Here is a 15,496-nt window from a genome sequence, read left to right as displayed (position 1 = left end):
TATAGATATCTTGGCCAATGAATGGGCATTTAGTGTAGGACACTAGTTAGGTGGGGGATGGCAGAGTTACTCTGAAGAAGCCCATAGTGGCTTTTAATTTATGATATTTTAGAATTTTATTATTAGCATTTTATTTTGTGGTTCTAGTATTGTAACTGTCTACTTTTTGTTTTTAAGGTCATCTGAGTTCCTCTTCAATTTATCCAGTATGCCTTGCACCTTATTTAGTGGTTACAACTTGTTCTGACAATAAAGTACGCTTCTGGAAATGTTGTATGGAAACAAACCCACCAAATAATACAAACAATGAGAAAGAAACCTATCATTGGAGAAGATGGCCCCTAATGAATGATGAAGGAGAAGATAATAGCAGTACAGTGAGCATTGTGGGAAGACCAGTTGCTGTTAGTTGTTCATACACAGGTCGCCTTGCAGTAGCTTATAAGCAACCTGTCCAGCACAATGGTTTTGTTTCTAAAGAATTTTCCATGCATGTTTGTATATTTGAATGTGAATCTACGGGTGGGTCAGAATGGGTTTTGGAACAAACAATTCATCTTGATGATTTGTTTAAGGTTGGGAGTGTACTTGATTCAAGGGTCAGTGTCGATAGTAATCTGTTTGTGTACAGCAAATCAGATGCACTTTTAAGCAAGGATAGATATCTTATTCCAAATATCAAGCATTTAGTACATTTGGACTGGGTGTCAAAAGAAGATGGCTCCCACATTCTCACGGTGGGGGTTGGCGCTAATATCTTTATGTATGGGAGGCTTTCAGGAATTGTGACTGAGCAAACCAATAGTAAGGATGGAGTAGCTGTCATTACTTTACCACTAGGTGGTAGTATCAAGCAAGGAGTTAGATCAAGATGGGTTCTTCTTAGATCTATAGACTTGGTGTCTTCTGTTGATGGTACACCTTCACTGCCTGTTTCTCTTTCTTGGGTAAGAGATGGGATATTGGTGGTGGGAATGGATTGTGAAATGCATGTATATGCCCAGTGGAAGCATGCTGTCAAATTTGGAGACCCCGAAGCTGATAGTCCTGTTGCAGAAGAGACAGCAGTACAAGATCATTCTGCCTTTAAAGCTAACATGTTGTCAAGAAAAAGTATTGTTGAAGGAACAACTATTGCTGATGATGTTTTTTGCTCACCAACTGTAGTTCAAGATGGTGGCTTATTTGAGGCTGCACATGTACTTTCCCCTACTCTTCCACAGTATCATCCAACTCAGCTATTAGAATTAATGGATTTAGGTAAAGTTCGAAGGGCTAAAGCCATTCTCTCTCATTTAGTAAAATGTATTGCAGGTGAAGTTGCAATAGTTAGAGATCCTGATGCTGGAGAAGGAACTAAGCGGCATCTTTCTCGAACCATTAGTGTAAGTGGCAGTACAGCAAAGGATACAGTCACCATAGGGAAAGACGGTACTCGAGATTATACTGAGATAGATTCTATTCCTCCATTACCACTATATGCATTGCTTGCTGCAGATCAGGATACATCCTACAGAATTTCAGAAGAAAGTACAAAAATGCCACAGAACTTTGAAGATCATACTGATAGTGAACCAGAGGATCAATATTCCGGGCTGTTCCAAATCCAGGATATAACAACAGATGATATTGATTTAGAGCCAGAAAAGAGAGAAAGCAAATCAAAAGTTATAAATCTTTCTCAATATGGACCAGCTTACTTTGGCCAGGAGCATGCTAGGGTACTTTCAAGTCATCTTATGCACTCAAGTCTACCAGGCCTTACCCGTTTGGAGCAGATGTTCCTTGTAGCATTGGCTGATACAGTGGCTACCTCCAGTACTGAACTCGATGAAAACAGAGATAAGAATTACTCAGGTAAATAGTCTTAAGAAAATTTTATAAAGTTATAAAGTTGCATTATCTGTATAATGATTCACATATCTAATTATGGTCTTTCTTTCAAACCTTGTAGGGAAAAGGTCTCCCTAATAGACAATTACTACTATATAATATGCTTAGTTGAAAGATAAAAGACAGCTGAGTCAGGCTATCACTGACACATATGCAACTGAATTTGTGATATCTATAGGCATTTTCTTTTTTTTTTTTTTTTTTTTTTAATTTTTTATTGTGGGTTGTTCAAAACATTACAAATTTCTTGACATATCATATTCCACACTTTGATTCTAGTGGGTTATGAACTCCCACCTTCACCCCATACACAGATTGCAGATTCACATCAGTTACACATCCATTGATTTACATATTGCCATACTAGTGTCTGTTGTGCTCCGCTGCCTTTCCCATCATCCACCCTCCCCCCTCCCCACCTCTCCCCTCCCCTCCCCTCCTCTCTCTCTACCCCCTCCACTGTATAACCCTGAGGGTCTCCTTCCATTACCGTGCAATTTACCTTCTCTCTCCCTTTCCCTCCCACCTCTCATCCCTGTTAAATGTTAATCTTCTTCTCCTGTTCTTCGTCCCTACTCTGTTCTTAGTTACTTTCCTTATATCAAAGAAGACATTTGGCATTTGTTTTTTAGGGATTGGCTAGCTTCACTTAGCATAATCTGCTCTAATGCCATCCATTTCCCTGTAAATTCTATGATTTTGTCATTTTTTAATGCAGAGTAATACTCCATTGTGTATAAATGCCACATTTTTTTTATCCATTCGTCTATTGAAGGGCATCTAGGTTGGTTCCACAGTCTTGCTATTGTGAACTGTGCTGCTATGAACATCGATGTAGCAGTGTCCCTGTAGCATGCTCTTTTTAGGTCTTTAGGGAATAGACCAAGAAGGGGAATAGCTGGGTCAAATGGTGGCTCCATTCCCAGCTTTCCAAGAAATCTCCATACTGCTTTCCAAATTGGCTGCACCAATCTGCAGTCCCACCAGCAATGTACAAGTGTACCCTTTTCCCCACATCCTCGCCAGCACTTGTTGTTGTTTGACTTCCTAATGGCTGCCAATCTTACTGGAGTGAGATGGTATCTTAGGGTGGTTTTGATTTGCATTTCTCTGACAGCTAGAGATGTTGAGCATTTTTTCATGTACTTGTTGATTGACTGTATGTCTTCCTCTGTGAAGTGTCTGTTCAGGTCCTTGGCCCATTTGTTGATTGGGTTGTTTGTTCTCTTATTGTCTAATTTTTTGAGTTCTTTGTATACTCTGGATATTAGGGCTCTATCTGAAGTGTGAGGAGTAAAGATTTGTTCCCAGGATGTAGGCTCCCTATTTACCTCTCTTATTGTTTCTTTTGCTGAGAAAAAACTTCTTAGTTTGAGTAAGTCCCATTTGTTGATTCTAGTTATTAACTTTTGTGCTATGGGTGTCCTATTGAGGAATTTGGAGCCCGACCCCACCGACTGTAGATCGTAGCCAACTTTTTCTTCTATCAGACGGCGCGTCTCTGATTTGATATCAAGTTCCTTGATCCATTTTGAATTCACTTTTGTGCATGGCGAGAGAAAGGGATTCAGTTTCATTTTGTTGCATATGGATTTCCAGTTTTCCCAGCACCATTTGTTGAAGATGCTATCCTTCCTCCATTGCATGCTTTTAGCCCCTTTATCAAATATAAGATAGTTGTAGTTTTGTGGATTGGTTTCTGTGTCCTCTATTCTGTACCATTGGTCCACACGCCTGTTTTGGTACCAGTACCATGCTGTTTTTGTTACTATTGCTCTGTAGTATAGTTTGAAGTCTGGTATCGCTATACCGCCTGATTCACACTTCTTGCTTAGCATTGTTTTTGCTATTCTGGGTCTTTTATTTTTCCATATGAATTTCATGATTGCTTTCTCTATTTCTACAAGAAATGCCATTGGGATTTTGATTGGCATTGCATTAAACCTATAGAGAACTTTTGGTAATATCGCCATTTTGATGATGTTAGTTCTGCCTATCCATGAACAGGGTATATTTTTCCATCTTCTAAGATCTTCTTCTATTTCTCTCTTTAGGGTTCTGTAGTTTTCATTGTATAAGTCTTTCACCTCTTTTGTTAGGTTGATTCCCAAGTATTTTATTTTTTTTGAAGATATTTTGAATGGAGTGGTTGTCCTCATTTCCATTTCAGAGGATTTGTCGCTGATATACAGGAATGCCTTTGATTTATGCGTGTTGATTTTAAATCCTGCCACTTTGCTGAATTCATTTATTAGCTCTAATAGTTTCTTTGTAGAGCCTTTTGGGTCTGCTAGATATAGAATCATATCATCTGCAAATAGTGATAATTTAATTTCTTCTTTTCCTATTTTTATGCCTTTAATTTCTTTCGTCTGTCTAATTGCTCTGGCCAGTGTTTCGAGAACTATGTTGAAGAGAAGTGGAGAGAGAGGGCATCCCTGTCTTGTTCCAGATTTTAGAGGGAATGCCTTCAGTTTTTCTCCATTCAGAATAATGCTAGCCTGAGGCTTAGCATAGATTGCTTTTACAATATTGAGGTATGTTCCTGTTATCCCTAGTTTTTCTAGAGTTTTGAACATAAAGGGATGCTGTACTTTGTCGAATGCTTTTTCTGCATCTATCGAGATGATCATATGGTTCTTATTTTTAAGTCTATTGATGTGGTGAATAACATTTATTGATTTCCGTATATTGAACCAGCCTTGCATCCCAGGGATGAATCCTACTTGATCATGGTGTACAATTTTTTTGATATGTTTTTGTATCCGATTCGCCAGAATTTTATTGAGGATTTTTGCATCTAGGTTCATTAGAGATATTGGTCTGTAGTTTTCTTTCTTTGAAGTGTCTTTGTCTGGTTTAGGTATCAGGGTGATGTTGGCCTCATAGAATGAATTTGGAAGTTCTCCCTCCTTTTCTATTTCCTGAAGTAGCTTGAAAAGTATTGGTATTAGTTCTTCTTTAAAGGTTTTGTAAAATTCTGCTGTGTACCCATCGGGACCTGGGCTTTTCTTAGTTGGTAGTCTTTTGATGGTTTCTTCTATCTCCTCAATTGATATTGGTCTGTTTAGGTTTTCTATATCCTCCTGACTCAATCTGGGCAGATCATATGACTTAAGAAATTTATCTATGCCTTCACTATCTTCTAATTTATTGGAGTATAAGGATTCAAAATAGTTTTTGATTATCTTCTGTATTTCTGAAGTGTCTGTTGTGATATTGCCTTTTTCATCCCGTATGCTAGTAATTTGAGTTCTCTCTCTTCTTCTCTTCACTAGCATCGCTAAGGGTCTGTCGATTTTGTTTATTTTTTCAAAGAACCAACTTTTAGTTTTGTCAATTTTTTCAATTGTTTCTTTTGTTTCGATTTCATTAATTTCAGCTCTGATTTTAATTATTTCTTGCCTTCTACTTCTTTTGCTGTTGTTTTGCTCTTCTTTTTCAAGGATTTTGAGATGAAGTATGAGATCATTTATTTGTTGGTTTTTTCTTTTTTTAAGGAATGAACTCCAAGCAATGAATTTTCCTCTTAGAACTGCTTTCAATGTGTCCCATAGATTCCGATATGTTGTGTCTGTGTTTTCATTTATCTCTAAGAATTTTTAAATTTCCTCCTTGATGTCTTCTATAACCCATTGATCATTCAGTAACCTATTGTTCATTCTCCAATTGATGTATGCTTTTTCCTTCCTTCTTTTATCGTTGATTTTCAGTTTCATTCCATTATGATCAGATAAGATGCATGGTAATATCTCTACTCCTTTATATTGTCTAAGAGTTGCCCTGTGACATAATATATGATCTATTTTTGAGAAGGATCCATGTGCTGCTGAGAAAAAAGTGTAACTGCTTGATGTTGGGTGGTATACTCTATATATGTCAATTAGGTCTAGGTTATTAATAGTGTTATTGAGTTCTATAGTTTCCTTATTCAACTTTTGTTTGGAAGATCTGTCCAGTGGCGAGAGAGGTGTGTTGAAGTCTCCCATGATTATGGTGTGGTGGTCTATTAGACTCTTGAACTTGAGAAGAGTTTGTTTGACGAACATAGCTGCACCATTGTTTGGGGCATAAATATTTATGATTGTTATGTCTTGTTGGTGTATGGTTCCCTTAAGCAGTATGTAGTGTCCCTCTTTATCTCTTTTGATTAACTTTGGCTTGAAATCTATTTTATTTGATATGAGTATGGACACGCCTGCTTGTTTCCGAAGTCCATATGAGTGATATGATTTTTCCCAACCTTTCACCTTCAGTCTATGTATGTCTTTTCCTATCAAATGCGTCTCCTGTAGGCAGCATATTGTTGGGTCTTGTTTTGTGATCCATTCTACTAGCCTGTGTCTCTTAATTGGTGAGTTTAAGCCATTAACATTTAGGGTTATTATTGAGATATGGGTTGTTCTTCCAGCCATATTTGTTTATTTCTGTTACTAAACATTGTTTGTTTTCCTCTTTGATTGTTCCCCCCCCCCTTTACTGTCCTACCTCCCACTGTTGGTTTTCATTGTTATTTTCCATTTCCTCTTCCTGTAATACTTTGGCTAGGATGTTTTGAAGAGATGGTTTTCTAGCTGCGAATTCTTTAAACTTTTGTTTATCGTGGAAGGTTTTAATTTCATTCTCCATCCTGAAGCTTAATTTCGCTGGATACACAATTCTTGGTTGGAACCCATTATCTTTCAGTGTTTGAAATATGTTATTCCAGGATCTTCTAGCTTTCAGAGTCTGTGTTGAAAGATCAGCTGTTATCCTGATTGGCTTGCCCCTAAATGTAATCTGCTTCCTTTCTCTTGTAGCTTTTAAAATTCTCTCCTTATTCTGTATGTTGGGCATCTTCATTATAATGTGTCTAGGTGTGGATCTCTTATGATTTTGCACATTCGGCGTCCTGTAGGCTTCTAGGATTTGGGATTCTGTCTCATTCTTCAAGTCTGGGAAGTTTTCTTGTATTATTTCATTGAATAGACTGCTCATTCCTTTGGTTTGGAGCTCTGTACCTTCCTGTATCCCAATGACTCTTAAGTTTGGTCTCTTAATGTTATCCCATATTTCTTGGATGTTCTGCTCATGGTTTCTTAACAGTCTTGCTGAGCTGTCTATGTTCTTTTCCAGTTGAAATACTTTGTCTTCATTGTCTGATGTTCTATCTTCTAAGTGTTCTACTCTGTTGGTAGTATTCTCCATTGAGTTTTTAAGTTGGTTTATTGCTTCCTGCATTTCTAGGATTTCTGATTGCTTGTTTTTTATAACCTCTATCTCCCTGTATAGTTGATCCTTTGCTTCCTGAATTTGTTTGCGTAATTCGTTGTCGAAGTGATCTTTCATTGTCTGATTTTGCTGTTTAATGTCTTCCTTGATACTCCAGATCATCTGAAGCATGTATATCCTGAATTCTTTATCTGACATTCCATCTGCTGCAGCTGTTACCTCTTCTAAAGTTGCGTTGACCTGCATTGCTTGTGGTCCTTTCTTTCCTTGTCTTTTCATACTGCTTGCGTATCTTTCCTGCAGGTGCGGGCGGCAGCTCTGCTCTCTCCTTATTCCAATTGGGGTGTCGTGGCTACCACGCCGGCAGGTCACTGGGCCTGTTCTGGGAGCTGGTGGCGGCTCTGTTCTGCCCCTACTCCAATTGGGGTGACGTGTCTGTCGTACCAGCAGGCCACTGGGCCTGTCCCGCTGGTCGGTCGCAGATCTGCCCACCTTTCGGGCACGGGTGGAGGCTCTACTTTGCCCCTACTCCAATTGGGGTGTCGTGACTACCCCGCCTGCAGGATGCTGGGTCTGTTCCTGGCAAGGGAGGCGACTCTGCTCTGTCACTACTCCAATTATGGTGGTGTTTGTACCCCGCCGGCAGGCTCCTGGGCCTGATCCGCCGGTCTGTTGTAGGTCTGCCTACCTTGAAGGCGCGGGCGGCGGATCTGCCCTGCCCCTCCTACCACGCCTGCGGACCCCTGGGCCTGATCTGCAGGTTGATCACTGGTCTGCTCACCCTGCGGGCACAGGTGGCGGTTCCGCTCCACCCCCACTCCAATTGGGGTCACGTGACCACCACACCGGCAGGGCCTGATCCGGGCGTGGGATAAGGATCTGCTCTGCCCCTACTCGAGTTGGGGTGACGTGTGTACCACACTGGCAGGCCACTGGGCCTGACCCGCCAGGCTGTCACAGGTCTGTTTACCTTGCAAGCGCGAAGGGCGGCTCTGCCCTGCCCCTCCTACCACGCCCATGTACTACTGGGTCGTGGGTCTGCCCACCTGGCGGGTGTGGGTGGCGGCTCCGCTCCGCCCCCTCTCCAATTGGGGTCACGCGGTCACCACGCTGGCGAGCCGCTGGGCCTGCTCCGGGGGCTGGCGGCGGCCCGGCTCCTTCCCTCTGGCTCGAGGACAAATTGAGGAGACTCGGGTGACTGAGCCTCACCCCCCTTACCAGGAGACCAACTGCTTATGTCACCGCTGGTATTGATGAAGATCTCTCCTCCACCGCTTTCTGCTGACATCAGATCTCTGCCATGTTGGTATCCTATGCGAATGGCAGCATTCCGTTCCCCTTGCCAGGCAACCCAAGCAATGGGTGAGTCCTGACCTGCCCTCAGCAGTACCCGGACCGAGACACAGTTTCCGCGGGCTCCTAGCCCCGGTCCAGGGAAGTTCCGGGAGCCGGAACTCGGCCGCTCCGTGCTCGGTGTAAGCTCCTATAAGTGTAAGCTCCAAGAAGCAGCCCCCGCGGGCTCAGTTCCGGGAGCCGGAATTCGGCCGCTTAGTGCTTGGTGTATGCTCTGATAGTAGCAGGGTCCAAGAAGCAGCCTCCGCGGGCTCCGCAGCCCTGAGCCAGGGCGGTTCCGGGACGGTTCCGGGAGCCGGAACTCGGCCGCTCTGTGCTCGGTGTAAGCTCCTATAAGTGTAAGCTCCAAGAAGCAGTCCCCGCGGGCTCAGTTCCGGGAGCTGGAATTCGGCTTCTTGGTGCTTCGTGTTTGCTCTGATATTAGCAGGGTCCAAGAAGCAGCCTCCGCAGGCTCCGCAGCCCGGAGCCAGGGCGGTTCCGGGACGGTTCCGGGAGCCGGAACTCGGCCGCCCCGCGCTCCGTGTTCACTCCGATAAGATCAGATTTTAAGAAGCCCCCAGGTCTATAGGCATTTTCAAACACGTTCTTACACTGAAAACTTTGTGTAATTTTGAATATAGAATCTTTTGCTTTTTTTTTTTTTTTAAGATTAATTCCTCTTGTGGGTTTTTTTTTTTTCCCATTGTGTGAGTGATAATAATGGCCCAATTGTTAATTTTGCCATCAAATCATGAGTCTTCTGGAATCTCGTTGACTCAGTTTATCTTCCCATTACTAAACACAAATAACTTTTATAGTTATGTAATTTTCTACAAATGTTGACTTAAGAAAGAAGTTTTTAGACATTTAATATTATTTTGTGTGATTATTCTGTAACTAGAAAATTTGCAGTTATCTTTTGAAACTGGATTTTATTCTCTTCTATGCAGCTAGTTGAAGGTAATTATGTTGACTGAAATGGTGACATTAGCAAAGGAAACAAAAAATTATTCATCTTTCATTCATTCATTCGTTCATTCATTCATTCAATATTGTAGAGGAATGAGGAATTACTATGTGCCAGACACTTTGTGTGTTTTATCCCATTTAATTACCATAATAATCTTATAGTAGGTAGGTGGCTACAATTGTATTTAATTTTATAGATAAAGACACTGATCCCTAGGAATTTGACTCACCTAAGATCACATAGACATTAAGTGGGAGAAATGGAGTTCATAGGTAAAGGGTGTTGCTTCCAAGCTGGTACTCTGTTTTTAACTACTTCATGAGATTTCTAGTGAAAAATCACTTCTTCTCAAAGCCAGTTAGAAAATCTCTCTTTATATAGATTTACACCCTTGCATGTGTCCCCAGTATTTCCCTTTAGGAGATTAAAATAACAGGAGACCTTAAAGGATTTTTTCTATGACCTATTTTTTCACTGTGTTAGAAGGAAAAAAAAAAACCTTTTGAATTGTGAGGTTATGTGCAATTGAGTGAGGTTTTTCCCAGAGTAAACCTTTGTTAATATGTATAGTTTTCACTCTGGGGTATTAAGAAGGCATGCCATAATCCATGGAAAATAGTTTAAATTTTCTGACACAAACTGTATCATTGGCTAGGAATATAAGCAATAGCTTATCCTGGTCACAGTAGACATCTGTGAGGTAGATAAGGCAGGAATGAATGTCTCCATTTCACAGGCAAGAAATTGAAAATCAGAGATTAAATGAATTGCACATCTCAGTATAAGGATTCTAAGTAATTGGATTCTTTCATTTATTGAGGTGAGAAGACACAGGTGTTAGTAACTCTGCTTTCTCTCATACCCTATACCCAGTCTATTGGCAAATGGTGTCATTTCTTTCACATCCAGAATCCAGTCATTTCTTGTCACCTCTGCAGTCACTGTTGCCCTGCCTAGTTACTGACAGTCTCCTAACTGCTTCATTTATGTGAATTCAATCTGTACTTCACAAAGGACAGTGATTCCTTTGAAGTCAAGATACATTAAATCTCTCCTCTGCCTAATATATACCAGTGGCTTCCCATGTGTCATGTTAGAGTAAAAGTCAAGATCTTTTTAGACTTCTGCAAGGTCCCACATGTCTGGGGTCATTTCCATTTCTATGTTTCCCCTTCTTGCTGTTCCACAAACACATAAGCACATTGCTTTCTTGAAGTCTTTGCACTTACTGTTTCCTTTGCATAACTCTGTGCAAAGTGCTCTTCCACATGTGTGCATGGTTCATTCTGTTATATCCTCATAGTTCATCTGAAATTTCGTTTTTTTGGAAAATTCTTCCTGGCCACACTAAATAAAATAGATCCTTTTTATTTCAGCAGTCCTTATATCTCAATCCTGCTTTATTTCTCTTCATAACATTAATTTCCACATATTATTTGTTTGTTTACTGTCTTATCCTACTAAAATGTAAACTCCATGAGAGTATTAACTCTGCCTTTTTCACTATTAAATCCCCAGTACCTAAACTGTGCCTCACATGTAGTAGATGCTAAATTTATTGAATGAATAAATGGATGAATGAGTATAGGTAATGGGAAGCAGAGATGGAACTTGAACTTTAGTAATTTAAAAAATTTTGTTTTCTTCTGAAAATATTATTTATTCTTTACTCTTTGAATACTTCCTATGTGTTAGTTACTAGTCTAGGTGCTATCAATACCTTTGCATTACTGTTATTCAGAAGTAGCCATAGTTTTGATTAAATTTGACATACTTGTGTACCTTTTTCAATTTTTGACTAAGTGGAATCAAATTTATATATGTAAATTTGTGGAATCAATTCATCTTAATTTTGTAATACTAAGTAGTCTGGAGAATCAAATTTCAATCTTCAGAAGTATGATATTTCAGTCAAACTAAACAGCCCAGGAAATATTACCTGTTTAATTATGTAACAAATAATTTCACTATAGTTATGTAACTCCTTAAATCTCACCTGACTTCATGTAGGAAGTATTTTTATGAATTATACCTAACTCATTACAGTTATATTTTATTATATTCCTGAATCATTTTTCATTTAGAAGTTTTAGTATTCACATGTTTTTTATAGAAATATGTTCTTTATAAAGTTATTAAAGTGTTCATAAAGGAGCACAATGAAAGTATCTTATGTATTTTACGTAAATTATTAATACAGAACTTAATGCTTATTTTGTAGCTTTTAAAAAAATCAGTTTGTGACCTTTGAATTCCTTTTTTTCTTAAACATATATTCTACTTAAATTACAGGAAGAGACACCTTAGATGAATGTGGTTTGAGATACTTGTTAGCTATGCGCTTGCACACATGCCTTTTAACATCACTGCCTCCTTTATACCGAGTACAGCTACTTCATCAAGGTATTCTACTTATTGTTTGACCCTTTGTACACTTTTATGTAGTATTGAAGTGGTGAGTGTGTTCATATTTGTATATGATCAGCCAGTGAATCATTATTTGTTCACCTATCACTGGTCTTAGGATCTGTCACTTAAGTATTCGTACTTAACATTTTCTTATGTATCCTTCAGCTTTATCCTATGACTTTTGTGCAAGTAACTCAGTTTTTGAGACTTTACTCACTAAGATTGTAGTAACTTAGTAAATGTAGTTTTCCAGGGTTCTAATAACCCAAAGTGGCTCTCTATAGAGTGGCTCTGAATTTGTCTGGTGTCTGTTCTTTTAAAATTGTATAGATTTTGCTTTTTATGTTGTTATTGTTTTTATCTTAATATAAGCATCATGTTCCAAGTTGCCAGCAAGTAAAAGTGATGTTTCAGGAAGATCTACCATATTGATCCAGTGGATTTGCATATATCTGGCATGCTACCATACGCCCACCCTGATTTGAGACATAAGAATTCATATCACCTTCTTACTTAGAGATTAAAAAAGTATAGAATTTAGAGTGACCTACGTAGGATGTAGGACTCTTTTTTAGTAGACATATACTTAGACTCCTTGTTCAAGGCTCATTTTTATTAGACTATATTTCTTTTGAAACCCAAAACGCCATAGAGTATGCATTAGTATTATGGGCCCTGAAATACCAGGCTTGATGAACTGTTACTGTTACTCATGGCGCTTACCCTTTACCTATAAATGTCCTTTGAAAACATGATTTTAAATATCTACTTAATATTCTGTCATATGTCTAAATTATATTTCATCTATCCAACTTTTTAAATTTTTGAAACATTTAGATTATGTTGGTTCTAAAATTTGAATTATCATTATAATGAATGACCTTATAACCTTGCATGTAAGTATTTATGCATATTTCTGTTTATTCTTCTGTTAGTTTACTAGCAGTTGAATTCCTGAGTCAGAGGGTGTGAAAATTTTTGCCATAGCTTCAGTATTAGGCAGCTTTAATCAAGGCGTGAAAGGCATCTTTATCCCAGATTTATCCCAGATGTTCACTGGAACTCTTGTGATGTTTAGAGCTTGCTTTAAAATTAGGCTTAGCTTCTTGGCCAGAGGGAATAATGAAGTAGTTTTCAAAATTCACTGTTGAAGGATATTAAGACTTGTTGCATTAATTTTACAAGAAGTGGCAGTGGCAGTGTGAGACAACAGCCAGGCACCTGGGCCAAATGCTTTCACTTGAATTTCAAGTGAACCAAAACTTTCACTGTTGATAATAAGTTTGATGTATGTATGAATAGCTTAGTCTTCAAATACATTTCATTCCAATGATAACATTTTAGTGCCTGTATTTTTGTATGGGGGGAAAGAAACCCACTTACGTTCAGGAAAAAAGTTAAGAGATTTGGGTTTTCTGTTTCTCATCTTATATTCAGAAACTTACAGTATAAAATCCTGAATGATGACACACTTCCTTTCATTCTTTCATTTATATATAACTTTGGAAAAGTTGTTTTTGTTCTTTTTTTATATAGTTCTGAAGGTTATTATTTAAAATTTCCAATTTAGGTGTTTCTACATGCCATTTTGCCTGGGCTTTTCATTCTGAGGCTGAGGAAGAACTGATTAATATGATTCCAGCAATTCAAAGAGGAGACCCTCAGTGGTCTGAGTTAAGAGCAATGGGAATAGGATGGTGGGTGAGGAATATTAACACGCTTCGAAGATGCATTGAAAAGGTAACTTTGCTTCATTGGATTTTGAAGTTTAAAAAGTCTTAAAGGGAAAAATACAGTATCAGTATCTTGCTGAAAAATTGTCATGAAGAATGAATTTGTACATCTGGATATCTTAAGAATTTTATATATATATATATATATATATATATATATGGTAGTTGGACACAATATCTTTTATTTTTTTATTTTATTTATTTTTATGTGGTGCTGAGGATTGAACCCAGGTCCTCGCTCATGCTAGGCGAGCGCTTTACCTACTGCTGAGCTACAATCCCAGCCTGAGAATTTTTTAAATAACATTTTTTGGAGATTTTAAAAACTTGACCTTTGTCTATGTATGTATGAAATGGGAATATTTTCTATTATTAGTTGAGATATATCTTATTTAAATTTTTTTTTTTTTTAGTTACTGATGGACCTTTATTTTATTCATTTATTTATATGTGGTGCTGAGAATCGAACCCAGTGACTCACACATGGTAGGCAAGTGCTCTACCACTGAGCCACAACCCCAGCCCTAAAAGGTATATCCTATTTTAAGAAAATATAAAAATTTAAATTTAGGAAGTATACTTAAGTTTTTGTCTTTTATTTCCATTGCATTAAAAAAAGTCTAGCTCAGTAAGTAGTAAACTTGCTTTACACACTTAAAATACCATTCAAAAACCAATTTTTATTTATTTGCACTTGAAGAACATATCTGTGCCAGCCAGTGAAACATGATATTTTTTAAGACAGTTTTTTTCTTAAAATCAATTGATGGGTAGATTCCTTCTAGAAAAAAAGAAGTTTCATTTTTTTTTGTTAATGGAAACTGAAAGTTCTTTCAGTGTTACATTAATCTTAACTAAGCACCGGTTATGTACCAGGCTTGGTGCTGGTTTCTTTTCATTAATCATTTCATAAAATCTTTTCTTTAGCCCCATGTTATCATGTCCATTTTATAACTGATGGAATTAAGAATCAGAGTTTGGGTAACCTGCCCAAATTCGCAGTTAAGTGTTAGTTTTAGTATGTTCCTTTTCTATTTAAGCAGAGTTGAGAAAGTAAAATTATCATTCATATTTTACTTTAGGAGTCCATTGAAATTCCCTAGAGTTCAATCATTGGTACTATATTTGTGAAGTATGAATTTTTTTCTCCCAAGAATGTAGAACTCTTCATTATTTTATTCCTCTACAATAGGAATTGTCAAATTCTAATGTGAGAAACTTATTTAAAACATCCCACTCTGAAATATTTTAATTTGGTAGGTTGGTGGTAGGGCTGTGGCCTCTTCATATTGATTACCTCTTATGATTCTGGTATACATGGTTATCACATCACAGTTTAGAATATGAGTATTAAAGAATTATTTTCCTACTATGTATAAGGCAGCCAACAAAAATATCAGTATTCCAGTTCTGAAAATAGGCACAATAGGAATTTGCTCCCACATCAAAAAATAGTTTCTGCTGTAAAGGAAAAGCCGATTATTTTAGCATGTAAATAATTCAGTATCTATATTAAGTATTTTATAGCCCAAAGCAGTGGAAAAAGAAAACATCGTTTTACCTGAAATGTTTCAGATTTATTTTATAGAGATCTCTTTACTTTGTAAGCACTGTGGTTTTGTCATTATAATTGAGTATTTTCTGATATGTATCATTTATTTATTATACAAGTAACTTATTTATTGAAAATAAATAAAAGGACTATGTAAAATTTTTGTCCTGAAATATTTTTTATAAATCTTTAGCTGAATATCAGTAATAATTTCTTAAAAGATGACAGAACATATGGAAGCACTAAGTTAAATGACGAGAGAAGAGAAAAATACTAAAGGGAAAAGAAATTAAAGAATATTGACAGTAAAACATTTTGTGTTGCAATTTTAGGTGTTTTTTCCAATTTCTTCCATAATTCAGTAGCTTCTTGCTTTACCATTGGTCGATGAGTTCT

At 37.8% G+C, this 15,496-nt stretch overlaps 1 protein-coding gene across 6 annotated transcripts in view; it reads left to right on the top strand.

Moving 5' to 3' along the window:
* Nucleotides 1-15,496, top strand: part of Dmxl2 (Dmx like 2) — a 172,126-nt gene that overhangs the window by 115,116 nt on the left and 41,514 nt on the right. For all 6 annotated transcript variants that reach the window (XM_058584798.1, XM_058584800.1, XM_046460940.2 and 3 more), the window contains 3 exons: nt 178-1,857; nt 11,699-11,809; nt 13,386-13,555. In XM_058584798.1, the coding sequence (XP_058440781.1) occupies nt 178-1,857; nt 11,699-11,809; nt 13,386-13,555 (1,961 nt within the window). The remainder of the gene's footprint in view (nt 1-177; nt 1,858-11,698; nt 11,810-13,385; nt 13,556-15,496) is intronic.

This window comes from Marmota monax, unplaced genomic scaffold, assembly GCF_021218885.2.
Source record: "Marmota monax isolate L192 unplaced genomic scaffold, Marmota_monax_Labrador192_F-V1.1 WCK01_AAM20220418_F8-fsc00001, whole genome shotgun sequence".
In the NCBI taxonomy this organism is placed as follows: domain Eukaryota; kingdom Metazoa; phylum Chordata; class Mammalia; order Rodentia; family Sciuridae; genus Marmota; species Marmota monax.
This window is presented reverse-complemented; position numbering and strand designations above follow the sequence as displayed.